At 46.2% G+C, this 27,959-nt stretch overlaps 1 protein-coding gene across 2 annotated transcripts; it reads left to right on the top strand.

The window, feature by feature from the left end:
- The first annotated feature begins 4,778 nt into the window (after positions 1-4,778).
- On the top strand, positions 4,779-27,753 carry ppp2r3b (protein phosphatase 2, regulatory subunit B'', beta). 2 transcript variants are annotated; one of them, XM_076031071.1, is made up of 14 exons: positions 4,779-4,933; positions 5,513-5,882; positions 15,062-15,247; positions 16,481-16,584; positions 17,632-17,734; positions 19,627-19,701; positions 19,845-19,931; positions 20,543-20,699; positions 21,283-21,331; positions 21,468-21,557; positions 21,650-21,825; positions 24,638-24,756; positions 24,848-24,954; positions 27,058-27,753. In XM_076031071.1, exons 2-14 carry the CDS (start codon positions 5,541-5,543, stop codon positions 27,194-27,196), a joined length of 1,734 nt encoding a protein of 577 aa, XP_075887186.1. In that variant the 5' UTR covers positions 4,779-4,933; positions 5,513-5,540; the 3' UTR covers positions 27,197-27,753. The 2 variants fall into 2 exon arrangements, with proteins under 2 accessions (XP_075887186.1, XP_075887187.1); XM_076031072.1 differs by lacking the exons at positions 4,779-4,933; positions 5,513-5,882 and adding an exon at positions 12,162-12,645.
- The last annotated feature ends 206 nt before the right edge of the window (positions 27,754-27,959 follow it).

Here is a 27,959-nt window from a genome sequence, read left to right as displayed (position 1 = left end):
TGAAAGTGGAGGAGGCGGCAGCGGCGGCGGTGGCGTGTTGTCGAGGGCCTTCTCCGCGCCGGCTAATACGGCGGCGGCGAAATGAAAGGCTTCAAACGAAGCGCTCGCCGCCCGCCGCCCGCCACAGCAGCAGCAGCAGCAGCAGCCGTGGCTGACCTCCAAATGTGATTAGACTGCGGTAAACACAACAATAGCAAACAATAAACAACTGGTAATTGGTGTGATCCTCACTTCCAACGGAAAACCTCCCTTGATTCGCTGTGAATTAAGAGCGTTAACGCTCCTGCGAGCCGTGCCCCTCCGAGGATATCAAACAGCTCCTTGATGGCGGAGGGCCTCGTCTCATTAAAGGAGGAGTGGAGGCCAACGCCGGGGAGGCGTGCGTGCGTGCGTGCGTGGGCGCGCCGGGCGTCATCCGCCGTCTTGATTCACTCTGCCACGGCGCGCACGGATGAGCGTGAAAAGGAGAGGAAGAGGAGAGGAAGAGGAGAGGAAGGAGAGGTGTAAGCAAGCACCCCACCCCACCCTACCCCCACCCCCCCTCCCCACCACTAGAGCAGCCCCAGGTGAAGTCTGCCCTCTGCAGGCGGCTCTCGCACCCTTTGGATCGGGCAAAGGGCAAACTACGGCCCGGGGGCCAGATGCGGCCTGTTTGCATCCGGCTCGCCGAACTTGAAGAAATTATGACTTGACTTAAAGAATCATTAATTCATCCCCTTTTTCCAGTGTTTTCAGAGTCATTTCAATAAAGAGCTAAATACCGTGCGGCTTCAAAGATGCATATTTTGTCTTCAATAGACATTAAAGCACGTTTTCTAAGTATCTCATAATAGATTTTTTTCCTCCTGTGAGGCGGGTCACAAAAACATTCCATCCATCCATCTTGGAAACCATTGTGGCCCACCAGTCAAAAAGTTTGCCCAGCCCTGCTTTAGAATCTCAATCAAGCGCATGCAAAAAAAAAATTAAAAAAAATATGTGCAGGTTTTGCAAAGCGAAATAAACCGAAAGAAGCGATAAAGAACGTGCGCGCTCTATACGAGACTACATGAGAGTTTGTCTGGCAAGTGCGAACACAAAGGCAGCAGGTTTTTCCTTCACAGGCTCTCCAACTCCGCACACGCCACCTCCTTTCATTAATATGTGATGAGAAGAGAGAAAATCTCCAAAGGCCCCGACGGGGAAGAGGCATTGTTTCTCTTTTAAAGTCATCTCAGATGGAAGGAGCAAACTTCAGAGCGCTGGCGAAGTGTCTAATGAAAGGAGTCTCCTCCTCTGCGGCGGCGTTTCGCTCGGCGCATTAGGAATCTAAATGTTGACTGAAGACGGTTTGATTCTCCGTCTGTGATTTTTCTTTTTTTTTCTTTTTTCTTTTTTTACTCCTAAGGAGCAAAAACAGTGTAGCGTGTTTACAGTGTAGCCATAAAAGAGGCGCGAGAAGGCTCGTCGCTATCCCGATGCCATTTCGGGAGAGGCGGAGAGAGTGAGGTTCGCACCACAGTTCATTTGAAAGCCGTATCAAACAGAGAGAGTGTTTAAGACCCGACATCAAAGCAGTTTCTGGTCAAAAAAATATCACTAGACCAGGCTATGTTCTTGTTAAAGAAAAAAATCTCTTTTTTTTTTTCCTTTCTTTACTTTATGTTAGCAGATATTTCAACATCGTCTGGCTATTATTGGAAATCAGTCGTACAGAGCAATATTTACTCATCCATTCTGCTTCTTAAATAATGTGTGTAACGTAAAAAAAAAAAAAACAACAAAGTGAAGATTAAATTAGCGATGAAGAGCCTACAGCATGTACAAATGTCTTACTTTGGTGCAACAAGGCGTAAATCTATTTAAACAAGAGATTCAAAGGGCACGGATGGATGTAGAAGAAATGAAAACAAAGTAAAATAAGGATTGTATTTAATGGTTAAGTAAAAATGATGACGTCTTTTGGATAATATTGAAGGATTTTGTTAGCTATTACAGAAAATAAAATGGACAGTAGTTGAAATTCTCTTTGAGTGGGCTTAATGCTTTTACACATAAACACTTTGTCATATCGGCCCAAAGGAAAAGTTGTCTCATTCAAAAAGTTAGGGACCGTTGGCAGTGGCACAGTTCTGGGGGAAATTTCAGAACGCACTACAACCTTTACGGGCAAACTTCATTTGACCTTCTCCAAAGATACGCTCTTCATAATCTGACATCTTTAGACCAAGGAAACAAATGTGACAAAAAGGTCACATGGCAAGTTGTTTCTCGTTGCACCCACCGTCCCGTTAGCTTTAGCTCCAGTAAACTGTTGGCGATGAAGAAATTGCCATTGCATGTTTCTGATCAAATGCCCTACTTAGATTAATTTTACCCGAAAGTCAAATATACTTGGCTTTTTGTGAGCGTATTATATAACCCCTGAGCTGTTTCTACAGTCAGTATTACGTACTTACTATATTCAATGAATTATTCAAAACAGTTAACGTTTTTCTGAAAAAAAATCTAATTACCTTCCTTCCTTCTTCGTGTTACTGCTCTTTCCATCATTGTATTTTATAAACTGAGGAAAAAAAAGAAAATAAAGTTGTATCAACAGTTTGAAACCAACTTGAATCTTACACCAATCCTGCCCTCTGTCTCTTCTGTTCCGTGTAGACTGTGGCGCTGTCCAAATAAACTGACGCCGCATGGCTCGCGCACAACACTTTCAACTTTATTCACTCCCCTTATTAGAGCAGATTGCTTATCGCCTACTTCACAGAGCACCCATATAGCAATCGCTGACAGCGGTTAGGGAGAGCTGCACGTATGAACTCCTCACTAACACTTTCCTACGCTAACCAGCTGTCCCCCCGTGGTTTTCAGCCTCGGCCGAACCTTTGAAATGTCCTTCGAGGCGCGGAGAGAAAGAAAACAACATGCACACTGCTTTGGGTAAAATCCTATTTGTACACAGTAATTACGCTTTGAAAAGTTGCAAAGTTTAAAGTTTTCGAGACCTTCCTTCACTTCTTTTTTTTTTTTTCTTCCTCGTCTCATTTCTAATATTGATTAGGCTCTCCAACGCATGTGGGTCCGAGGAACAAAGAGGTCTGGTGTTGCGTGCTGCGCCTCAGACAACATTCGACGTCTCAGACTTGATTCGCAGGCGTTATCAAGGGAAGCAATCAGAAGAATACAGTCGATAAGTCCCACGACTGTGCAATTAATTTGCTCCAGACGGGGAAAAAAGAAGAAGAAAAGAGCTGGAGGCACTTAAGACATGGCCACTAATGACGTGCATGTTTGTGTGCATAGGTATCCCTCAGGACGTGAAAGGAGCACAAACAAAGGAAAGTCACGAGTGAAGTCCATGTGAGGTGGCTTTCGGTAATTCAAGGCACAGAGTTCACACGGTTTTCAACAAACATCGAATTATCTTCAAAAATCCCCGCAGTGCCATCCATCATATTCAGTTTTATTTGTTCCAAATGGTATAATGGCTGATAAAAATCTTGATGACAGAAATTGTAAAAAGCCACGAGTGGCGCTCGCCAGGACAGATTAGTCTGGAGAGAGACATTTGTTTTGCTTTGCGAGCTTAACGAGAATAATTACCTCGGAACACAGACACAGAGAGAAATTAAGCTGTTGCTTTTGGTTTCGTGATTGTGTAGGAAAACACATTCCAAGAGAAATTGTTTTTGTACTCGGCTATTAATACGTGACCCTGCTATCGTTAGATGTGTTTTCTGCAATTATTTCAAACGCAGGCCGCTCTAGTGCAAGCAAAATGTGTTTCTTTAACTCTTGAACTGAAATACTATGCGGGGGGACTGGAGCCTATTGTTTGATTTTGCTATTTGATACAAAGCTGGAAAGTCCCTTCCTCGCTAAGCGCAATCGACCTAATGTTTTGCTGCAGGTGTCAAACACTATGCCCATTATTTCTGCTGACCTTTTCCTTGCGTTGTTTGCTTTCTCCGCCTTGTGTAGATATGGGGGGTGGAGGCCGCAGCGTCTGGAACCACGCCTACCTGCAGTAATCAATACAAACATTCAGCTCTGTTCACTGGGTTCTTAGCCGTTTCTTCAGAGTAAAAGCACAAAAAGACAAAGAAGAGTAGACTCATCACGGCTAGTTTAAATAAATCTTCAAAATTGCATTCAACATTCAAAAAGTGATTGTAGGCTACTATAAGTATCATTCAAGTAAAATAAACTTGCTGACTAGTTGCATTTGCCTCTTCATTGAGCTTTTGTTAGGCACATCTTAAGGGGCTTAAATATTAACTCAAACTGCCCTAAAACTTGATCATGTGGCAGACTATACTCATTAGCATGTTTCTAAACATTAAAAAATTTGAATCAGTGCCTTGTCATATAAATGCAAGGTATGAAGTGACGTTTTGAGCGTTGTGTTTTAGGCTTTTGTCAGGGTAATTTTGTGATATTTAGTCCAGGTTTGTCATTTTCAAGTGGGAATGACAACGTAAAAGCACTCTTGAACGCCTTATTTACATATTGGAAAATTTTCAGTCGGCACAAATAACAGATGGGTGTGTCGTTTGTGAATACACTGAAATGTGTCAACTCAACAGTCTCTTTACAGGTAGTTTAAGAAAAAAAAACGATACCCACCTCGTTTTTTACAGTCGCACTTGTGTTCAACGAATCAGCAGCTTACTTTAATACACATTATATTTTGTCTACTGAATGAACACTCCGAATTCTCCTATAGCGTGAGCTGAAAATCAAACGTTTTCGTCGCAGAAATCAATCACTACCCTGCGGCGGGAAGCGGGTCAAACGAACTGGAGTCCCGTCGGAGTTCTCGCGTTAGCACGTTGTGGTTACCAGGGGAACGAGAACTCGAAGTCGCCGCTGTCGGCATCTGAATTTCCGCCCCGCCGCCGCCGTCGCGATGAATACGGGCGACACAGCCGCGTCACATCTGGAGTAAATACAGGTACAGAAAACGCTTTCTAGTAGTACCCACGAGAGTGGTAGAGAAACGCGGAGTGATGTAAACCCACTCCACGCACCTCTAAATTCACTTTAAAAATGTGATGCGATAGTTAGCACGCCGTGGTTAGCCTGCTAACGCTGCCGTCGCTAACAAACTGTTGCGGCTGCTCTCGTTTGTTTTGCTCGCAACAAGTTTCCCTCGAAGTCTGTTTAGAAGGAGCGTTTACACGCTTCAGGTGCCGCCACTTAAGGCAATCTCATTCCCGAGTATGCACGTATTAATAGCTGACGTTACCACGGCCGCTATTTGGCTTTATTAAGTTTACTTTCGCCCACGGGCTATGGGACATATTGACGGTTCGCGCTGAAACTCAATAACGTTAATGATTGTTTGGCGTGCACCCGGCGCGAGACTGCTGACGCTACTGTTGTTCTGCTGTTGTTATTTGGGCAGTTCACGCACGTCCCTCAACTGTTGAGCCACCGTTCGGCTCGCACTGTTGTCTCGTCTGAGCTGGAAATACTGGCTTTGGCTCTGTGTTTGTTAACTTTGCCATTCGTTTTGTCCCGATGTGTCAAGAGAAACTCACACCCAGCTCAGCGCCAAGATGCCTGGTCTTCAGCCCGTTCTGAAGATGAAGGTGGACGAGCTCTTCTTCAAGTGGTTGAGCGACCCTGCAACACAGACGCAACTCAAGCAGTATCTGGAACTAATCAAAAGTGGACAACCCGTTGACTTGGCCAACGGGACAGCCGAGGACAAAAACTCACCTTTCGGCGAGAACAACAATGTGACATCCCACAGAAGCCTCGCGGGGAAGAAGCCCGCGCCCATCAGTACCCCCAGCAGCCATCCATCCACGGGTGCCTTGCCCTCTGGCAGCAGTAGTAACCCCAGAGTGAGCGGACCCAGTGCCAGAACACTGAGGAAGTCTCTTAGTACAAAAAAGGTAAAGATTTTATTCAGTGTTTCCTGCAATTGTACGAAGCTTGCAATTATTCCTTTCCCATTCACTATTTTGTCTCGTGAAAGGTTTGAGCAAAGATTGGGATGCACTTATCATACAATTTTGCCCAAGGGGTTTGCATTTCACTGTCAAACACTGAAACAAGGTGTGCCCCACTTTTCAGCCGCATACCTTTAAAGCCAGCCACCCAAAGCTCCTTTGAAATGAGGCTATGTTACATAATATGTATAGAAGAGGACATATGTTTTTATTTTGCAATAGCCGTTTGCAAAACAGTTCACATGGTCTTGGAGGTTATGCAACTTCTAAGCAACAAGTGTTGATAAACTAGGAGCCAGTATCCATTTAAGGATTGTAATGTTTGTACTTTGCTCTCCATAGTAGAAGTCGCACTGTCTGTTTCTTTTCAGAAAGTTAAATTGTCATAGTCTATTGGTGTGTGTGTTGGTATTTCCCTAAAAGCGTTTGAGACTTTCCACTTCACTGCGCTTCCTTCATTGCCCTTTTATGTGTTACACACATTCATTTGTAAACACTGTGTAGCATCTAACAAGACAGTCAGGACAATTAACTTAAGTTGTTTATGTAAAGTGAGTCATCATTTGTGCCAGAGTTGTGGTTGCAAATATGTATATATTTTTTTTAAGAATCTCTAACACACTACATATAAGAGACATTGTCATATTTGTAAAATTAAACCCAGTATAGAGCTGCTCTCCTTATTTGACCCTACAATTTAGAAAGCATCCATTGCTGATGGCTTCTTGCCTGGCTGATAAAATCAGCAGGCCTCATCTTTCATATCCACATATCATGAAAAGCTCCACGTTGTTTATACAGGAGCTTATTTGGCCTACTTAATACACCCACTCTGCGGCTACATTTGTTTCCTGCCTCTCTTTTTTTCTCCTCGTCCAGAGGAATCTTTATTTTCTCAGGCTGACCACAAGAGGCTGCTGAGTGGTCGACAGGATTAAAGGGTTTTGAAGTGGCTGTCCAGCGTGGACCATCACAGAGGAGCCTTCATGTCTGTCGGCAGATGCAGTGATCATTAGCCAAATATTTTCCAAATGTTCAGGCCTCACCCGCGAATTAGTGCGGTATTGGAGGTGGGAGTGTCTCCACAGAGTCTGTGTCTAGCACTCTGGTGCATCTTCTCAGCTTGCAGATCATACGCCGCAATATGCATAGTTTAAATTATGTTCAAAATATTTAGTTTAAATGACATTTTTTTTTGTGCTTTAAAAAAAAAAGCTGAACTAGATAAATGGCTCAAATTGTTGATGTTGGACCTCGTGCTTCCTCTCTGTGAGGAGGATGAGTTGTGGTGGACATATCAGGTGACAGCACGCACTTGAAACTCTGCTTTTCCCATGTTGTCAACATGCCAAAGAGCGACTCGAGGAGGCGTTCAAGTGGTCAGCGGCGCCTCATCTCTTCCCACCTTGGCTGCGGCACTGTGCGGGAAGAGTAAGAACCGGAATTGTGTCAGGAAATCAAGAGAATAGACCCAGTTTAAAAAGATGAAGCTTCTTAGATTTAAATGGCATTTTAATCTTAACCCGGGAGACGGGCGGGAACAAAGTTCAGTTTAGTCAATCGTGTCGTCCTATCGCTTTTATTACACCAGCCTGGCAGATTATAATGCAGTAGCTTTGAACTTGGGTTACGGTTTTCGATTCTCGGTGCACCAGAATATCTCGGGTCGAGGTGAAGATACAAAAATAATCCTACCAAGGCCTTTCTTTGACCCAATGAGAGACAAATCACTGCTTAGAAATGGGGCTGTTTAAGTAGCGCAGCCTCTCCTGTCTCCCCTGTGCCCTCAAAAATTTAGTTTTTCCGCAAGTGTCATCGCCAAGCTTTCAAGTCTGTTTTGACTGAAACACTAGAGATGGAACAAGAACAGGTCCCTGTGATAGATTAGATTTCATTTGGCTTTCAGCACTGCTGCTTTTCTCTTTTACCTTCCCGCTGACCTTTCACCCCCCGAATCCAAACTCCAGAGCTCAGATTAATCTGTTGGATGGTTCGTGTGTGTTCTGCGAGGATGTGCCTAAATGTGCGGCTCCAGTCTGTCACTCAACATTAAAAGGATTTTATATCATCACTACTACTGCTGCAGTAGCAGGAATTAATTTACAGCTTGTGTGAAGTAGTAATGAATGTCAAATAAAACAAGGGCTCGTTGCACAGACGATTGTTCTTTTTAAAGGACGACTTAAAAAAAAAAAAAAATTCCATCAAAGTCACGCTGATGCTGCCTGCAACAGCTGCTGTGACTTGACATCACACTGATATAGATAGCCTCGGTTCCCTTCTGTTGGCATTACATACCCAGAACTCTGCCAGCGACATGAGGCGTGGCCACACATTCATCCCATGTAATTTACTCAGATACGAGTTCTAAGTAACTGCTGCTTAATGTCACAGTAGGTGGTTGTGTGTCCTTTATTTAAGCAGTAATGGCAACAAAAATCTGCCCCCTCCGTTCACCAATAATCCTTTTCACTTGAGCTCCACTCTGTAACCCATATACTGTTTTCTGTTATTTGGGTAAATGCAGGACTTTTCGTATTAGAGGACAGCAGAGAACAGACTTGGTTCTTCTTTTTCCTCAGTCTCCGTGTAGGATCATTGGTTATTTCTCCCCAAGATGTATTTTTATAACGTGCTTTGTTGTGCTCAGCAACACGGAAGCTATTTGAAGCAGGAGGTCCGGGGTCACGTTATCAGTTGGCCGACCTGTCAGAGAGAACCGGGTGTCAAACTGTTTCTTGCCAGCCCTTTTTACTTCAAAGTAGTGCCCGTGACTTGCGACGGTCACAAACTCCAGGTTTTGCCTCCGACCTTGGCTGCCGGACAACTAAACCTTTTGTGAAATGGCATGTGTGATATTAAGTATCTGTCAGCCTCTTCAAGATGCATTACAAGCGTATTACAAGTGGACGCCGTGCCACTTTCTGAAAAGTAATAGAACATCACAGGAACGACAGGAGTGCTTCTGTGTACCTTGTTTCGTCTTTGGCCTCATCCGTGAGTAGGTGTAGATTCAAAGGTTTCAGTGTGCAAATACTATACATGACAGCTGTCATCCTTTTAAACTTATATGACTTGGAGTAATTGTAATTGTTTTATGCAGTGAATTTTGATGTCATCATCATCATATCCTGGTATTTCATCCTGGATTTTAGTGGAGCTGATTTGCTTAATTAATTATAAAAAGAATGAAAAATTATGATAAAAAAAAGTGTCACCTCCAGAATGATACAGAGTTAGCCCTCTGTTTCCAGCCTCCTACCAGGTCTTGGCTTTCTGCCATGACTGATGCCTTGTCATACTATGACCATGTTTGGCAGGGGAGTAAAACAAGACGGCCTCGGAGATTGAAACCGACCCTTGGCTGAGGGTACTGGAGTTGTATGTGACATCACAAAGGGCTGATTTGAGCCTTTTTTCATTTCCGATGAGTTCGCTTCCAAGGGATGGAGACTTAACACTACTAGAATACACTGTCAGAGTGAACGTTGCACAGTATCGGGTAACATACATACATATACAGTTACTCCAGTGGATAAAAGGTCCCCACAAAGTCAGTTATTAGTTATCTCTCTACCTGCGCTCAGTGAGTGTTTGGAGGTACTTCGTTGCTGTCCCTTTTCATCTTCATCTTCTCTTTCTCTTATTGAACAAGTGCACCCTCATCCTTTGCTCCATGTTTTTTTTGTTTTTGCTGCACACACCACATATGCCCAGCACTCAACACAACCGACCCGTTGGCGCTCTTTTGTGTAATCTCTTATGCAAGCCAGGCTGATCTGCCCCCATCGTGTTCTGCTTGTTAGCCCTTTCCCGGGCCCACCACGCAGTCCGTAAATCGGCCCTATTTCTGGCCTCCATCCACTCGTATCTCAAATCCCCGTCTCAGACGTGCAATTGCGACGGATTGGTTTGGAGGCCTCCAGATTTCCAGCTCCGCCAGCAACGCGTCCTCTTCAGACCAGCTGTGGTTCTCGGCTGTTAAGAGACGGTTTCCTTTGTTGTCACATGTCAGTTTGTTCGGTCAGTAATTTGGAAACTGAAAACGGCCCACGCGTTATGTTTGCGGGGCGCCGTGTAAGCTCGTATTGACAGTTGGAGAGGAAAAACCCTCGGGGAGGGTTTGATCAGTTTTTCCCTCCTGCTCTTGCAATCCTCTTTTCTGTGTTGTGGTTGGCCTGTCGGGCCAGCACCGTGTCAACCGCGCATCAAAGTATTACAGCGCGAGCGTCGAGCGCCGTCTTGATTTAACCGAAATACCGCCGGAATACCACTCTTTAGTCCTCTGGCCATCGGGCAGTCGTACAGCACGTCGATCACCCCGCTTACCGACTCCAAGCGGTGCGCTTTGTAATCCTGTCTGTTGTTCCGTGGCGGGCCGTTGCCAGGTTTCCGCTCATCACATTTAACGGCGTAGACTCGTCGCGGGGGGGGGGTCATCCCGAGTTCTGCCGTGTCTTCGGTCTGTCAAGCCGACCCATAAAAGTGCGAACATCGCGCTTGAGCAGCGCGGCTCGTCGCCTCAGGAGGTGATGTTTGTTTGGACAACCCAGCGGAAGAATGTCCCTGGAGTGATCCGGTCAGCGAGGTCACTCGTACCAATCGGCATGTTTTTCCCATTTACTTTTTTACGGAACATTCACGTTCAGATCCTGAATATTGTAGTGATCCATCGGTGCTTCTCAGGAACAGGCATGTCAAAAGCAAACTATAGGTGCTTAGGATTTCTGTTAAAACAGAAAGGCACGATTTTCTTGAAAACCCTAATTTGTCGCAAGTCGCATAACTCGCCATTACTCAACTGAAATTCACTCTTTGAGAGAAAGAGGAATGTTTTTGTCCTGACATTCCCAAGGGGTCGCTAAGTCATGGAGCCGTACTTGTGTCGCAGGATTCCAGTAGATTAATTAATTAATTAATTAATTCCAGTAGACCCCTGTTCTTCACTCTCAGTGTTTGTTTTGATTTGATGAGCACAATGGCAAAAACCGCCTCCCATTGAAAATATACCACACAACAAGCTTATCGAGAGTATGCAGCATCCTGTATTGGGGCAGGGGGCCTTCAGCTAAAACTGCAGGCATGCTGTGAGGTCCCCGTTGTCTAAAAATAAATGGGCGTGCCTTCGCTCTCTGCGTACAATAGTGATAAATTTGACAAAAAAAAGGTTTATTTACTCAGCCTACGGATGTGGGCACGTCCATAGAGTTTCTCTTCGGTTTGAATATATGTCACGGAGCGACGAGGACTCCCCCTGCCTCTTCTGCACCGGCAAAGCCGTTAGATCCACGATCTCGCGGAGAATTGATGTAATTGGCATCGGGGCGGCCGAACGGCGCTGACCGGAAGCTGTCTGTTTGTTCGAGGACTAAAGATAAATCCGCATTTTCTCCAGATCTTGTTTCTCGGGTTGCCCAAACAGTCCTCGCCGGCGCTTTTAATAGGCACAGACTGTTTCGGTCATCATTCTTTGAATTCAGCCCCCCTCCCGCTCCTCACATCAGCTATAATAAGACGCGGAATGACTGGCAGCCGAAGCCTGCGACAAGAAGGCAAAACAAAGACCACCGCAAAGATCGGGTTCTGGGTACTTGATTGTGCGCGTCGCGTCCGAGACTTACTGCGGATGATCTTGTGATTTGACCTCTGCTCTCGCCTGCCTGTCAATTAAGCCATCGTATCGCAGATGCTTTCTGTTACGCGTGGCCGTTGGGTTTTGTTTTGCGCGGCTGCTATTCTCATAAAGGGCTTAAGGCTTCATAAAGGATCTCTACCAATTTGTCTCTTCTGAGGGGTTCTCAGAACCCCTCAGGATGTGCCTTCTCTCTGTGCGGTAGTGCTAAACCAAAATCCATGTCAAGGTAGCGCACACACGGGTCTCTCATTACGCCAATTTATTTGGCCATGTCAGACCACATGCTAACGTCTCGGCCTGATGGGTTCATTTTGGGGTCCCCACTGCCGAGGCGTTGGCAAGATCCGGCAGAGCACGCGTGTCGCGCCGCTCGCGATACGGACGTGCATCCCTCAAGAGGGTTTTGCCTCGAGCTGCAACAACAGGTCCGCCTCTTTACATAACCTTGCGCGAGCGAGGAGGAATGCAAACTGGAAAGGACAGGTCCAGCGCACTCGCACACACACACACACTCCTCCCATCCCTCTTACACACACACACACACAAACTCCGTCACCTCTTATCTCTCCTGCAGTTTTGAGACGAGGGCTCCCTGACCCTTTGCAGTCTGTGTGCATGCGTGTGTGCTTGTGCGCGCGTGTGTGTGCAATGTGTATGTTAGGCACAGGCTGGGACAGAGCAGCAGGCAGAGCTCTGGAACAGGAGAGAGCGTCACAGTAGCAGCTGCTGCCTTGCATTAAGAGGCTCTCACCCCCACCACCACCACCCACCACCCGACAGAGGACAATCGCAGGGACGCGGACGGCGAGGACTCGCTCTTGAGCGGTCGCCACTAAAGTAATTCGAAGAGGACAAGCGACGCATTTCGGGAGGCGGCGTGTTTGTTTTGTTTGGTTTTTTTTTTGCGTGTATGCGGTCCTCATCCTGTCCGGGACGAGGATGAGGATGAAGGAGCTGTCCTTGCGTCAGGACCCTGACCTGAGGAAGGAGTTGGCCCAGCTGGCGCGCGGCTGCGACTTTGTGCTGCCATCTCGCTTCAAGAAGAGGCTCAGAGCCTTCCAGCAAGGACAGGCAGGTGTTTTTTTGTTTTGTTTTCTAAAGTGTTTCTGCGAAGCTGTCGGTTGCTTGACTCGAGCAAATGTGCGTCAGCAAACTGGAATTACTCGAAGTGCTGGAGGGGGGCAGGATGGGATGAAACTCTGAAACTTTTCCCACGTTGTTCGTCCGCCTCAGTCGAAACTTGTGTTCGCTCGAGTTAGTTTGCTACTTTGCTTGAAGAGTTGTCGACCCAGCCGAGCTACTTGTCACTCGCGGCCCAGCGTGTTGAGACGTGAGCAGAGCCCCGTGTTTTCGCTCTCTCGGTGGCCCACGTTGCAGCAAATGTGCAAAATGTCACGGGGGGGGGGTTCGGTGGAGGGCGAGGGGCTTAGCGGTCGTGCTCGGGCGCTCTGCTAGCGGTTAGCATGAGGCAAGAGCGACGGGGTTGCAGGGTGGGAGGGGGCGGGGGTGCGGGGCAACAGGAGATGTTTATGTCCTTTTATAGCCATGACTGACACCAGCGCACAGGCCAGAGAGGAGCCGCGGATCATCAGCTTCTCTTTTATCAGAGGCACACCGAGTGGATTATCTCTGGCGGAGGACGACTCGGCTTTTAAATTTTATCTGGAAATGCCTAGAATGGCTGACATAAGAAGGGGCGGGGGGGCTGTCATCAGAATGCTGACTTACGTGGCGTGACGTTCCCAGTTTATTGCTCTTTGCCTTGACTGATTCATGACTCGAGTGGTTTGCTTTATCATTAGGGCAGACGTCAGATTGTGTCACGCGTGTCACGCACGATCTGTTCACGGCGTGTCAGCCGAGCACAATGGTTTTAAATCCATCTCATCACTGCCCAAAGATGCATGACGCTCCAGAGTGCGCCGATTGGTCTTTTGTGTACGTCGACGACTTGAGGTGTCGACGCTCGCTGCGTTATCAGTTAGGTAGCCCGGCAGTTGGAACGAGGAGTTCGAGGTGCCAACAAGACAACCAAAAAAACGACGTCAACGGGTGAGGATGACTTGTTGTAATTGTAAACAAAGACCGTCACCTGTGCAAGACGAAACGCTTTGAGCGGCTAATTACTGGAGTGGAGCGTGGCTCCCCGAGGTGAGAGTTTGCTCGGAAAAAATGCGGTCGGCCCAGTCCATAGAAAGTGGAGTGATGCCTCGTCACTCGGAGGCTGCAGTTCAAACACGAAATACACGCCCTCATGCGCCACATACCAGCCCTGCTTCTGTTTCCAGGGCGGTCATTGGCACCTGCTGCCGAGGCCCGAGCCGCGACACTGTGGGTCACGTTAATGATACGTACCGACGTCATCGTGGCAAGCCCTCTGATTTGTATTTATTGTTAGGACTGGGTGCCTTCTTATTGTGGCGTGGGCCTCACACTGAAACTGTGTCATAAGTCACCCTGAGACCTTGTTTGAGGAAAACTTATAGGAGAATTATCAGATGATTTTGCATAAGAGCCTCTATCAGTGAGGTTTGTGCTCATCTCTCACTAATTAATCACTGTTGAAAAGTCAATTTTCCACTTGCTTATCGATCTCTGCTTTTCATCATTCCTTGCGCAATCAATCACCCAAAAAAAACATTTAGATCAAAATAAAACAGCATATTTAGCCCTCTGTTTACAGCCTCCCCCATTTAGCCAGCGGCTGAAACTGATGCCATGTTCAACCTTCATTTCCAAGGGAGGAACCAACACCTGGCAGGGGGTGTTGTCACTAACCTAGGAGAGGTGTCTGAGGGGTTGCGGTGCCCTTTGTGACATCACAAAGGTTTTTTTTTGTTTTTGTTTTTTGAAAGCATTAACACAAGTTGTTTACCCAACAAGTCCATACAAGTTTTCATGAGTCACTTCTGTGATAAACTATGACAATAATAAGGCCAGATGGCAAAAAAAAGATATTCACAGCTCATGGAGCTGGCTTTGTACTCGGGGCCTCTGGTATGTTGTTTACGTGCGGAGGAGACGGCAGGCCACGTCTTTCCTTTCACAGGAGCTTGTTCTTATCTACCAGTCTAAACAGATGGATGTCACTTTTAGCTATTTTGAGCGCTGTTTATAAAAAAAAAAGGGGGGGGGGTTGTTGGCAATGTTCTGCTATTGCCATTTGTTCTGCCATCCTCAAAAGAAAAAGGATCTTTACTCAAATTGTCCTGCGCGCGATGGTGTTCGCTAGACGTCTTCATCTAAAGGCGCCCACCGTGATAATCTATCGAAGGGGTGGGTCTGCCGCAGCTGTTTCTCTTTCAAATGGACAGTAATAACCAGAGTCGCCAATCACTCATGGCCTCCCCCCCCCAGCGGGCCAGGGGTTCGTTTCCATGTGTGGTCACGGCGGCGGCGGGTGACGCAGAGTCGGCCCGAGCCACCGCCTCGCCAGCACCACTGTTGACCGTTTGTTTCCGTGTGTTGCCCCCCCCTACACCACTAGGCCCAGGTGAGGACGGAGGAGCCCGTCGCCACAGCGCTGAGTGAAAGCATTCCGAAGTTTCACTTCCCACAGGGCCGGCCCCAGGCCAACGTCAACATCGACGGCCTCATTTCCAAGATAGAGAAAACATTTTCCCAATTCCCCAATGAAAGGGCCACCATTGAGGACATGGGGCAGGTTGCCAAGGTGAGAATCTCGACTTGGGCCGTGGGTGTTCTGCTCCCGGCTTTCGCAAACCTCTGCAAACCCCCCCCATTCCCTCTTGAGGTTTTGAGGTGGGGGGGGGGGGGGTCTGAGGGGAAACATGAGTGGAGTTCAGAACAGCAGTGAGATTTCCTCAGGAAGTCTTTAAGTGATGCAACACTGTTTGTCAACCCGGCAGTGTGTTTGTGTCTCTCTGTTTTTATTCTTCCCTCCATCAGAGACCTCACTTGCGTCTGTGCTGCCGCAACATGTTGCCGTTATGCAATTATTACTGTCTCTTGTGAGACACTCAATCATTTCTATTACGTGAGGTGATAAAAAAAAATGCAGCAACTCACTTTTGACGTTCTGCAATACAAATTTCTCAACTTGAATAGATTAGAAAAAAACATTAAAACATTATGCAGCACTGAATGTTCAAGAACAGTTTTTAGGATTATAGAATGATTTAAATCCATCTTAAAAAAAAAAAAAGTAAAAAGTTTTTACTTTACTAAAAATAAGGGATTTTCCATGAGGTCCAAAAAAAGACAGCTGAGGCGCTCCTGCAGACGGCAAAGTGGCATTTATAGATAAAAGGCTGCCGCCACTTTACTTCCTCTCACCCTTGATAATGAGATCTCAAGCTCGACACATCCTCTACCTGTTACTTATTGCCTGTTATGCAAGGTTTGTCTCCTCATTTCCCCGAGTCATTTAAAAAAACAAAAAAAACAATGAGCGTGATAGTTCATGCATCTCGCGCTATCTGAAGTTTAAATTTAGAAACCATGAGGTGAGACACATTAGTTGGAGACGGAGATAAGCGTCACGACGCCCTGTTGTTGTGTTCGGTGTCTCTTACTAAGTAAACAAGACGGAGCCCGGAAAGAAACAGTCAGCAAACAGCCGTGATGGGTTGTAGTTTTAGAGCGATTGGCTGACACACAGAGACCTGGACCTGCATGCACCCAGACAAAAATCTCACCAATTACTGAGCTTATTTAAATCCCAAATTGCAGTATTTTGGTTCATATTTGCGCGAGGTCACCACTCGACTTTCTTTTAGACGACACCAGCAGCAATTAGGACGTCAATCTCTGTTCTCCGCCGTTGTTGTCTTCCTCTCACACACACACACACACACACACACACACACACACACACACACACACACACACACACACACACACACACGCTGCCCATTGACTCTGTCCCCTTTGTCTCCCTCCCCAGGCCTGCGAGTGCCCTCTGTACTGGAAGACGCCTTTGTTCTGCCTGGCTGGAGGCGACAGGACCGGCTTCGTGTCGGTCCACAAGTTCGTGGCCATGTGGCGAAAGTAAGACGACGACCTGGATGGTTCCGTGTTACTGGAACAGCAAACAGCTGCAGGGGGAGAGGGGAAAGGTTCTCTGGGCGTTCACAGTACTTAATTGAAAACAACCGTTTTGAAGGGAGCAGCACTGTGGTTTTGTCCTGTTGAAGGCTGATGCAAGCCGTGCCGCACGACAGACGTGCACTTGTTTCAGCGCTCCGGAGAAAGGAACAGGCGCGGCCTTTGACTCCAGCTCATGACTGAGCCATTCTTAGACCAGAGGCCGAATTAGACGCCCGCTGTCGCCCAAACATCTCGCCAGCTTGCACATGTAATCGGTTACCCTACAGAATATGTAATGGCCGCGTCACTATCTCAATGACTTTGTCAAAGTAATGTAACTAAATACATTTGATTGCATTTTGATTCCTATTCTAAATTTTGAATAAGTGTTCTCCACTGTTGAGAGGAGAGCTGACAGTGTTCAAGTTCAAGTACCCAAAACAAGTAGTGACATCCAAAACAATGTCAAACGTCAGAACCTCTTTTGACTGTGAGATTTTTTTTTTATAAGATATGACTGTGAGTGGGTCAGAACTTGACAGGAGAACCAATCAGAAGCGTCAGTGTAGTATCACACTTTTGTCCCTGGAGGGAAACCGAAAAAGACATCAATCATGCCAAGCCAGTGCATGAGAAAATCACACAAAGCAACAAAAACAAAATGATGAAACATTAAGCCCGGTCTTTTTTGTAAAAGATTGCTCAGATATAATTACATTTGTAATTATGAAAAATTCCCCAAGTAACTGTAATTTAATTACACATTCTTTCCAGTAATGTAACCGATCACAATTATCTTTCATTTACAATTAAATTATTAAACGTTACATGTAACTTGTTACTCCCCACCACTGTTTCCAGCATAGTAGTTAACCAGGCAAGCGTTTCGAATTCCACTTTTTGCTTTTTTTAAAAAAATAAAAAACTTGGGGGGAAGCGTGGTGCTGGAGAGAGAACGCGAGGAAGTAACCTTGCAACCATCTGTTCCCTCTTTTCTCACCCCCCCAGAACTCTGCAGACCTGTCACGACGACGCTTCCAAATTCGTGCACCTCCTGGCCAAGCCTGGCTGCAATTACCTGGAACAAGACGACTTTATTCCATTCCTGCAGGTACGCGCTGCTGAGAGGGCGGAGCTTGGTGAAAAGAGAGCGAGAGAGAGAATTTGCATTAGCTTCGGGTGGTGCAAACTGGACTCGAGGGCTTCCAGTAGCATGTTGGCCAACTTTCTGTACTTTTAGTTCATACTTGCTGCCATCTATAAGCATACATATACACCTGGTATCTGGTATCAAAACGTATTTTTACAAGTACCAGTAGAGTGATCAACCCCTGGTATACCCGACATTATCGGTGTCTGTACCGATACCCAATGCTGGTACGATACCCAATGCTGTTATAAGTATCGGTACCGATATTGTGGATTGAGTATGCTACTTGTGCTTGTACGACTAGAGTATGAGTGCTTACATTTCAGTACTCACCGATACCAATGCCCGATATGTTATCGCTACCGGTACCGATACTGGGGATTGAGTATGCTATTTGTACAAGTACCCGTACTGTAGTCGTACAATTACAAGCACTCATACTCTAGTCGTACAAGTAGCCTACTTAATCCCCGGTATCGGTACCGATAACAGGATAGGTTATTGGTATCAGTGAGTACTGAAATGCATGCACTCATATTCTAGTCGTGCAAATACAAAAAAAAATATGTGCCGATACCACGATACAGATACCAGTTTTACATGTATGTATATGCAGCAGCAGTCCGATTTGACACAAAACAACATTGTGTTTTTAGAGTGAACCATCCATTGAATCTATTGTAGCCCTGGTACAACCCCGGCGTCAGTACCGAAACCCAATACCGGTATCATTATCGGCGCATCCCTACTAAACATAGACCAATTCTACAACAACAAAAAAAAAACACTCAAGATGGGCAGATTAATCCGGCTGCAGCTCTGAAATGATCCCAGTAAACATGTTTCTCTGCCGTGGACTCCTCACTGCAGCTCCACCATATGGCCCTGCAGTGCGAGCGCTCTGCGTCCTCACTCAGCCCGACAAGCTGTCGCTGCTCCGCTCACGCAACCGCCCGCCGGACACCGGATTCATTCTCATGCTAGCGGCGGGCGGCCGCCCGGGGGCCGTCAACCCCGGCGGCTCCCCACCGCGTTTTAATTTGTACCCCCCGCCCCGGCCCACCCCCACCAACCGCACTCTGACTGCTTTGATGAATGAAAGGCGGATTGCGGCCGAGTAGATGTGACCGTCCCCCCCACCTGTTTCCAGCGACCCTGGGGTGATTTATGTGTTTTCTCTATGATTTAATTTCTCGTGGTATTAGGAGTCGAAAAGGCCCCCGCAAATCAGGCCTGTTTTCTTTTCTTTTTTAATTTCGTTGCCACCTCCTTGTTTGTGTTTCCTTTCCGATGCAACCTCCCACCCCACCCCCACCGTGACTTTTACGGCAGGAGGAAGGAAAAGGTTAAGCGTTTGCTTTTCATCTGCTGTCAAAATCAGACGCCTGGACTCCTCCATCGAGGGAAATGGGGGTGGGGGGGAGAAAAACGGGTCGGCCCGGTGTTTTTCCGACTTCAAAGAGACGTTTGGATTTGACGGCCCGTCCCAACAAGGCCCCCGGGGGACCTCGGCTGCAAACGGCACCGTTCATAAAGCACATGGCGCCCGAGACTGATGCACACAGACACCGACAACCTCCCTCCCTCTGTTTTTATAGAAGAAGTACAAGTTTGGATCTGGTTGTCATTGCGCAATGTGGACAACATGTGGTCTGCCGTTAAACTCATCCCCGGTAGTAAAAGGCAGGATTGAAGTGGACGTGAGCAGGGCTGCTTTTCTAATCACGTCCTCTGGTTGTCCTTTTGTCTTTTGCATTTGTGTTGGCTGCCTCAGTGGGATTTGTTATGGAAATGAGGCCGGACGGACAGAGACGGAGAGCTGATTTTATGTGTTTTGTTTTATGTGTTTTCAGGATGTAGTGAACTCGCACGCAGGCCTGGCCTTCCTGAAGGAGGCGCCGGACTTCCACTCGCGGTACATCACCACGGTATGTTCTAAAAGCGGCGCATCGGCCAGAATGGCGAGCCGTAAAAAAAAAAACGGCGCCGCTCGGGCTCTTGTTCTCAGAGAGTGCGTGCGCGTGCGCGTGTGCGTGTGCGTGTGTGACGGCTCTGTTGTCCGTCGCTGCAGGTGATTCAGAGGATATTCTACAACGTCAATCGGTCGTGGACTGGAAAGATGTCGTACTCCGAGCTGAGGAAAAGTAATTTTCTCCAGGTAGGCGTGCTGGAAGTCTGAAGCTCTTTGTTTTTAGCCTGTATGTGAATATAGATAGAATGGAAACGTGTTACAAATTTGCTGAAGACATGCATGAGGTAACCTTAAAACTTAAGCTCAGCTTCAGTTTTGATACACACATAGACACATGCATACATGCTATGTATATATTTATACATAGATATATACATACATACATACGTATGTATGTATTTATACATACATACGTATGTATGTATTTATACATACATACGTACGTATGTATTTATACATAAGCATGTATGTTTTTATACATGCATATACATCCTATTCATCTATACATACATGTTACATACATACATATTAATAGATACATACATAGGTATGTAGGTATTTATACATACATACATTCATACATATGGATGTATTTCTATATATACATACATATATGTGTACATTTATAGAAAGATCTTCTATATATTATGTTTAAATTATCATCAGTTAGGTTTTTACTTTCATACCCTTGTTATATACTTATTCTTCATGACAGCGTTGCCATCGGCTGTTAAGTGGTCCATCACTAAATTATTTTATTGGATTCATTTTATTTTTGTTTTTCCCAACTCCTCCAGAATGTGGCGCTGCTGGAGCAGGAAGAGGACGTGAACCAGCTGACCGACTTCTTCTCCTACGAGCACTTCTACGTCATCTACTGCAAGTTCTGGGAGCTGGACACCGACCACGACCTCTACATCGACCAGAAGGACCTGGCTCAGCACAACGACCAAGGTGCGCGCCGCGCGTAGCGCTTAGCTTGTACCGGCAACGGACGACACGACGACCGGGGAAAAAAAAAATCTGATTCCCCGCTGCGCTTGAAAGTCCGAAAACCCGCCGGCGCGATTGGCTCCAGGTTTCTGCTCGTCTCCTCGCGGCACACTCATCGCCACATGGTCCCGGTTGAGGGCCTGCGAGCGAGGAGGAGGCTGGGGGCGTGGGGGGTGGAAATGAGACACGAGATCAATAAGAGAGCAGAAAAATACACTGCGCTCAAATGACGGCACGTCTGGAGCCATTTCTCCCGCCGCTCGCTCCAAAGCGATGGCCGGAGGATTTATGGAGCCGCACATGGCTGGATTTACAGCCTGCAAGAATGGATTACATGTGTTGTGAAGACGTTGTACATGAACTGAGAAAGCTGTTATTTAAGTTGACCCCCACGTCCCTCCTCCCTTCCTCCCAAGCGTAGACTGTAAATAATCTCTTTACTTTATTTTTTGTGTTTTCTCTCTCTCTCTCTCTCTCTCCCTCTCTCTCTCTACCTCTCTCTCACTCTCTCTCTCTCTCTCTCTCTCTCTCTTTCTCTCCCCAGCAATTTCCCTGAAGATGATTGAGAGAATATTCTCCGGAACGGTAACGCGGTAAGAGACGAGCGCAATAACATTTTGCGGGACGCTTATTGAATCCTGTTGTCTTTTTTTTCTTCTCTTTTAAGAACTCTGTCGCTCACTCTCACTCTCTGCCTCACTCTTTCTCTCTCCTCGCTGATTCCACCAGGGACAGGCGGGTGCACAAGGAGGGCCGGCTGAGCTACGCCGACTTCGTCTGGTTCCTCATCTCCGAGGAGGACAAGAAGACGGACACCAGGTACGCCAGCTGCTCGTTGAGTTTATTTATTTATTTATTTATTTTCGTCCTAACGGCCTTCACCACTCTTCCTTCGCCGCCGCCGCGTGCAGCATAGAGTACTGGTTCCGCTGCATGGACCTGGACGGGGACGGCGTGCTGAGCATGTACGAGCTGGAGTTCTTCTACGACGAGCAGTGCCAGAAGCTGGAGGCCATGGCCATCGAGCCCCTCCCCTTCGAGGACTGCCTCTGCCAAATGCTCGACCTGGTCAAGCCGGAGGTCGAAGGTCAGGACGTCAACACGCTCAGACTAACACACAGAAACACAGGATATCCAATTAAATGGAATCATTCAGGCTTTTCTTGTTAGTTGTTTGAAGTTTGAGTTTTAATTGTGTATCGTCGAAATATGGCGGCCAATTTATTTGGATGGCAAAAGTTGCTTTTTGCCATGTGTTGACATCACACAGGTGCACCACTCACAAAATGTTCAGGATATATTTGATAAGATGAGATAAGATAAGATAATACTTTTATTAGTCCCACAGTGGGGAGATCACAGCATTACAGCGGTGGATAGCAACACACATTATAGACACTGCAAACAAGTAGTAAAGAAAGTATATTTGAACCGTTAAATAACAAAAGAAAATATAAGCAATTTAAATTTAAAATATGTACAACATATGAACAATTGACATGTTGGTGATATTTTTGGCAAAAGTGAGAGATGTTCACACTGGCATTATATACGTGCAATGAAAGTAGGTCATTTAAATAGAAGCATGCAATGGTCATTTCTTCACATCCAACCATTTGTTAAAACAAAAGTGGAAAAATCACAAGAAAAAAAATCTGATTCAAAATCGAATTACTTGTCATGTGACCTTGTGTTTCCCAAAACTCAAACAGCACAAACCTTTAGTGGACTTCAGTCATCAGTGCATCTCGGTGCAGATTTTCGCAGTTAACACTCAATTTGTTAGAACACAGTGTTATGCAATAAGCACTGGAGCGCTGAAAAGTTGCAAGTCTTGTTTTTTTTTGTAAGTCGTGTATTTGTAATCAAACGAAATCACGTCCAGTTTGGTTTTCAGGTCACTTAAAGGCATCGCTACGACAGTTCAAAGTTCAAGGTTATATTCAAGCTACAATCCAAAAGAATGTGTAGATTTAGTATTTTCCAGTGTCACCAAACCCCACACACACACACAGACGCACACAGACACGCGGGTCAGTGATCATTAGCCGAGGGACCCGTTATAGACAAGCAGCTGTTGCGTTCCGCCTGCCGCCAGCTGTTGGTGTCATCCACTGCACTTAACCAGCGTGCCATTTAGAAGACACGGCTACACAGTTGGGCTATGCGCGCCACGTACCGGCAGAATGCGACCCCGGGTCGACCCTGTGGCATGCCGCGCTCGCCGAGCTGTCGGAATATAACGCGTAACGCGAGACGCGGGACTTCTCTCCACAAAGTGGCGAAGGCAGATGTTCCGCTCTGCCCCTCCCCCGTCGCACTGCCGTGCGTCTCCTCCGGGCAGCGCAAACACACGCCGGCTTTTAAAACACTATTGGCATTAATGGCTACAGATTAAGTGAAGGACCGAGTCTGGCAGAAAAGGCAGGGAAATGAAAAGCGGAATTCTCTCAAATAGCTTTTTGCCCTTTCAAAATAAACCTCATAGTTGTATTTAACCATCGGTTTATGCAAGAGCTGCGTGACGACTTCCTGCTTTATGAAATTTGAGAAATTCCGTTATTTTAAAACCTGTGAATGTCGGGGAAATTGACTGTCAAACTGATAATATTGAATTAATTGGACGGATTCTATTTCCATTCAATTTCAATTTATTCAGGAGAGCCCCTTGAGGTGCAGGTCCCACACACAAATAACACAAAGATATGCATTACAAAGACACACTGCTCTCCAACTTCCTCTTTTGCCCTTTCAAAATAAACCTCGAAGTTGTCTTCAACCATCAGTTTGTCAGTGACAACTTCCTGCTTTTCACGTGTTTACGAAATCTGAGAAATTTGGGTGGACTCTCAATCACATCTACTGGTTTAGCCAAGAAATTGAAGAAAATTAAGAAAAACGTAAGACATTTTGGTGCAAACGGTGACACGAGTCACATATTTTAAACCCAGAAAATCCTTCAGTCTTTCTTCTTTGAATGTGAAAATACCTTTTTCAATTCTGACACAACCGCGTCATCACGCTCCCTCCACGGCAACAGTCGCGTCCCCTGGGGTTGAAAGGGAAGCCGATTGGTCGTGGAAGCGGAAACGCCTCGCGCCGCAGTTTGGCAAGACGGACGAGCCGAGGCGAGGCGGCCTTTCCGAGGTGAAATCCGAGCGATCCGAGCCGCTGCTGCTCGGCTAAAATTCGTTTTAAGCGTGAAAGGTTGCGTCCCAGCCGCGACCTTTGACGCACTGCAAGATGAGCACGCGTGACTGTCAGCGCCCTGAACTGGACATTCAGCTGAATCCGGGAATAGGAGCCGGTGCCTAGTCAGTGCATGCATAGGAGCCGCTTTATTAAGCGTTTTTTTAGTTGCTCAGACTTTCCGTTCATTATCATTTTTGACACTAGGAGGCAGCAGTTGGGAAAAGCAGATATCAGTGGAATTGGTTAACTGCAGGTGTTACGGAATAACAGGAAATTAAGTATTAAGTAAGTAAAAGTCACGTGACCCATGCAGACAGAATGATGCGTCTCTACCGCAAAAAAAGAAAAAAAAACACCTTGTTGCCACTTCCAGCCGTGAGTTGGCGCCCAAAAAAAGAGAAAGAAATGTGTTCGCAGCATGGGACAATTTTGATCCTGTGTCAGCTAATAAGATAATACGCCTCTTCCAGCTACTGTATACATACAGTTTTGATGGACTCTCAGTGCCTTGTGAGCGGGTCGTACTCTGTAACAATGCTCAATGGACGGCATGGCATAGCATCAATACCGTTTGGGGGGTATTGGGCTAGGAGCCAGGGGGTTTCGACTGGGAGCACTATGGCTCCCACTTACACCATGTTGGAGACCCATCTGGTGGGAGTTGCTGCTATCTATCTATAATGTATGTCCCGCCCCTCCGCCCCCAGGAAGGATCACCCTGCGCGACCTGAAGAGGTGCAAGCTCTCCCACATCTTCTTCGACACCTTCTTCAACATCGAGAAGTACCTGGACCACGAGCAGAAGGACCCCTTCTCCGTCATCAGGGTGAGTCGGGCGGCGACCACCAGGGGGAGCCGTCTGTCGGCTGGTCGGCCCGGACGGATCTCATGTCCCGGGGTGGTTTCGTGTTGTGCAGGAGGTGGAGTCGGACGGCCAGGAGGTGACGGACTGGGAGAGGTACGCGGCGGAGGAGTACGACATCCTGGTGGCGGAGGAGGCGGCTAACGAGCAGTGCGACGACGTGTGAGTGTGAACCTGAACCAATCGACGTCTTTATTAATGTTTCGGCAGAGGTCCTGTTAGAACTGAGTCCATTCAGCATTTCAAGAAAAAGAGGAGGGGGTGTATGCACTTTAAAACAGCGTTTCTCAACTGGTGGGTTGGGACCCAAAAGTGGGTCACGGAGCGGTTTTGATGGGGTCACAGCTTCAAGGCAAAAAAAAAAAATGGGGGTCCTGCAAGAGAGAAAAGTCAGAAGCAGCCAAGAAACAAAGGTCCCATCACCGAAATGGCTGTCACGCTAGTTCCTTTCGTTCATTTTTTTTTTTTTTTTTTTTTTGAATTGACTGATTTTAGTAATATGTATCAATTTCCTCACAAATATTACAAACACCTGTACCTTCAATTGCTAATTTATAATCTAAATCTTCTTTTTTATTTTTTGTTTTGTTTTTTTTCTTGAGAAAATATTTTTTGTTGTTCTTTTCTTTATCACCTTTCCCTGCACAACTGGTAGCGGCCTGCAGGAGCATTTACAACAGATGTTCACGTTACAATGTATTTCAATATTTACAATTAATTATTTCACATCTGTTATAAGTCCAAATATATTTGATCAAAATGCCAGCAGCCAGCGTTCGCTACAGAGTTAATAAAAGTCATAAGAGTCACAAAATAGTTAATTTCAGTGTTTTAAGAGTCATTTCAATAAAGATCTAAATACCGTGGAGCTTCAAAGACACATATTTAGCTGTTTTGTCCATTTGCAATTGACATTGAAGCACGTTTTCTTCTACTAGATTCCGCGTTACTTATCTCATCATATATTTTTGAGGTGGGTCAGCCCTGGTGTAGACGGTTGGTGTCGGTGGGTTTAAGTGCAGTGCACTGGCAGACCGGGAGCAGGAGGCGTTGTGTTGACAGGTGTGTTGTGTTGCCGGTTCTAGGAACAGCACCGGCGTCTGAGAGCAGAGCAGGTAAGACTTGTGAGGGGAACCGTGGGGAACCCTGTCCACCTCCTCCTCCTCCACATCCTCTTCCTCCTCCTGTGGGCGGGGCTAGACGTCAACCCACTCCCAGCTCCCCCTCCCTCACCTTCCGGCGGCTGTTTTTTTTTCCCCAGTCAGGCACTTTCTGGCTTTATGTTGGATCATATTGTTATTATTCTTGGGGGTTTTGGACGTGGGGGAAGAGGGGGATGGTCTGGCCGAGCCTCCGTGTGTTTGCCCTCTGTCGTCTCCTCTCTCAGTGGCCCCTCCTGTCTTTGTAATGGTGGAGTGTGATGTTTGGGATGGAAGCCCCCCCCCCCCCCCCCCCACCACCACCACCACCACCACCCTGATGTCTTGGCCCGAGTTGGAACAAAGTTATTCTTACCAAAAATGTAAACTCCCTTGGTCCCAAAGTCTTGTGGTATTTTATTTTTCCTCTTGGACTCCACTTCAGCAACCATGCATGAATATTGAGACCAAAAAAAACAAACATGTTTTTAGAGCTCCAGAAAACAGCATATTTAACCTTCTGTTTACAGCCTGCCGCTAAAACTGATTTCCGACACTTGAGCACACACTTCCTGAAAAGCAGGGCGAGCGCAGCAGTAACGGCGGGAGTTCATTGGCAGCAGAGAGAAAAGTTATTTGTAATGCGTGAAGCTAAAGGTTCAACAGATGGGATTTACTTGTCTAAATCAGCGTTTCTCAACTGGTGGGTCGCGACCCAAAAGTGGGTCACGGAATTGCATTTAATGGGTTTCGTGGGAAGTTTTTTTTTTTTTAGGGATTTAGAGAGAAAATGTTGGGTATTTATTTTGCAGGAGTCACAATTCAATTCAATCATTCATTTCCTAAATGTGGGTCCTGCGACTCCACCGGTTGAGAACCACTGCTCTAAATCGTCATATTCAATATGCCAAGGGCTTCTGTCACCATGAGAAAAACTCGACCAGGTGTCTTTATGACAAGCGAGGACGGCTGGTCAACCAGGGTCCAACTTTTCCACCGTGAAAAAAAACCCAGAGAGGAGAAACGCAAACACGGCTTCTCCTTCACTTCCTTTAATCTCGCCCACCCTCTCTAATATTTCTCTCTCTCTTCCTCTCTCTCTCCCTCTCGCTCTCTCTGTGTTCAGCTACAGCAACCCTCTGGAGGCCCTGGGCCAGCACGTCTCGGGCGACCTGGCCCTGACCAAGAGACACTTCTTCGAGATCCCCACCCCGCACTGCAACTTGGACCTGGACGACTACGAGTACGAGGACGACTTTGAATGACCCCCCACCTGTTCTTTTCTGATTTTTTTTTTTTTTAAACAAAACTCACACACACACTGCTGCTCCTGTTAAAAAAAACAAAAAACAAAAAGGACGGTTGTTTATTTTTCCAGGTTCCGAACTGACCTCCGTCCTCCGACGTCATTGGCTGAAGTTACATTCCAGTGATCATGACTTATTTTCTACTTTCAAGTTGCCAAAAACCAGACAAACCACAGCCACAAAATCACAGATTTTTTTTTTTTTGCCACGTGCAGCTTTATAATGTACAGCCGCGTATCGCGTGTGACCTCTTTTAAGATTATTCGGGAGAAGAAGAAGGGTTTATAAATTATTAGAGATTAATTTATACGTAATTGTAAATATTTATTTGCCGCTTGCTGTGTTGTGAATGATGTGAGCAAGTGATTTAGACAGACTTTTTTTTTTCTTTTTTATGTGACAAAGTTTTTATTTTTGGATGTGCTTAGAACAAAAAGGAAGTTTATAAAAATGTTTTTGCTTTTTCTTTAAATTAATATTAATAAAGTCCTGGTATACGGAAAAAGTCATGAAAAGCACTTCTGTAGCTTCATTGGAGTCATGCTGTTGGTTACTGGGTGAACTGAAGAAGGACAAGAGTTGTACAATATATGGAACACTTCTGCAATAGTGATGACAATTCTAAGTATCTAAGTAAGCAGGAAAAAACAACACATTTTTAATTAATCTATCCAATAATTTTCTAGACTTACTTCCTCCAGCACTCAAGGTTCTGCTGGAG

Source organism: Nelusetta ayraudi, unplaced genomic scaffold (assembly GCF_046127955.1).
Source record: "Nelusetta ayraudi isolate G7.1 ecotype Tasmania unplaced genomic scaffold, CSIRO-AGI_Nayr_v1 ptg000031l, whole genome shotgun sequence".
Lineage (NCBI taxonomy): Eukaryota > Metazoa > Chordata > Actinopteri > Tetraodontiformes > Monacanthidae > Nelusetta > Nelusetta ayraudi.
This window is presented reverse-complemented; position numbering and strand designations above follow the sequence as displayed.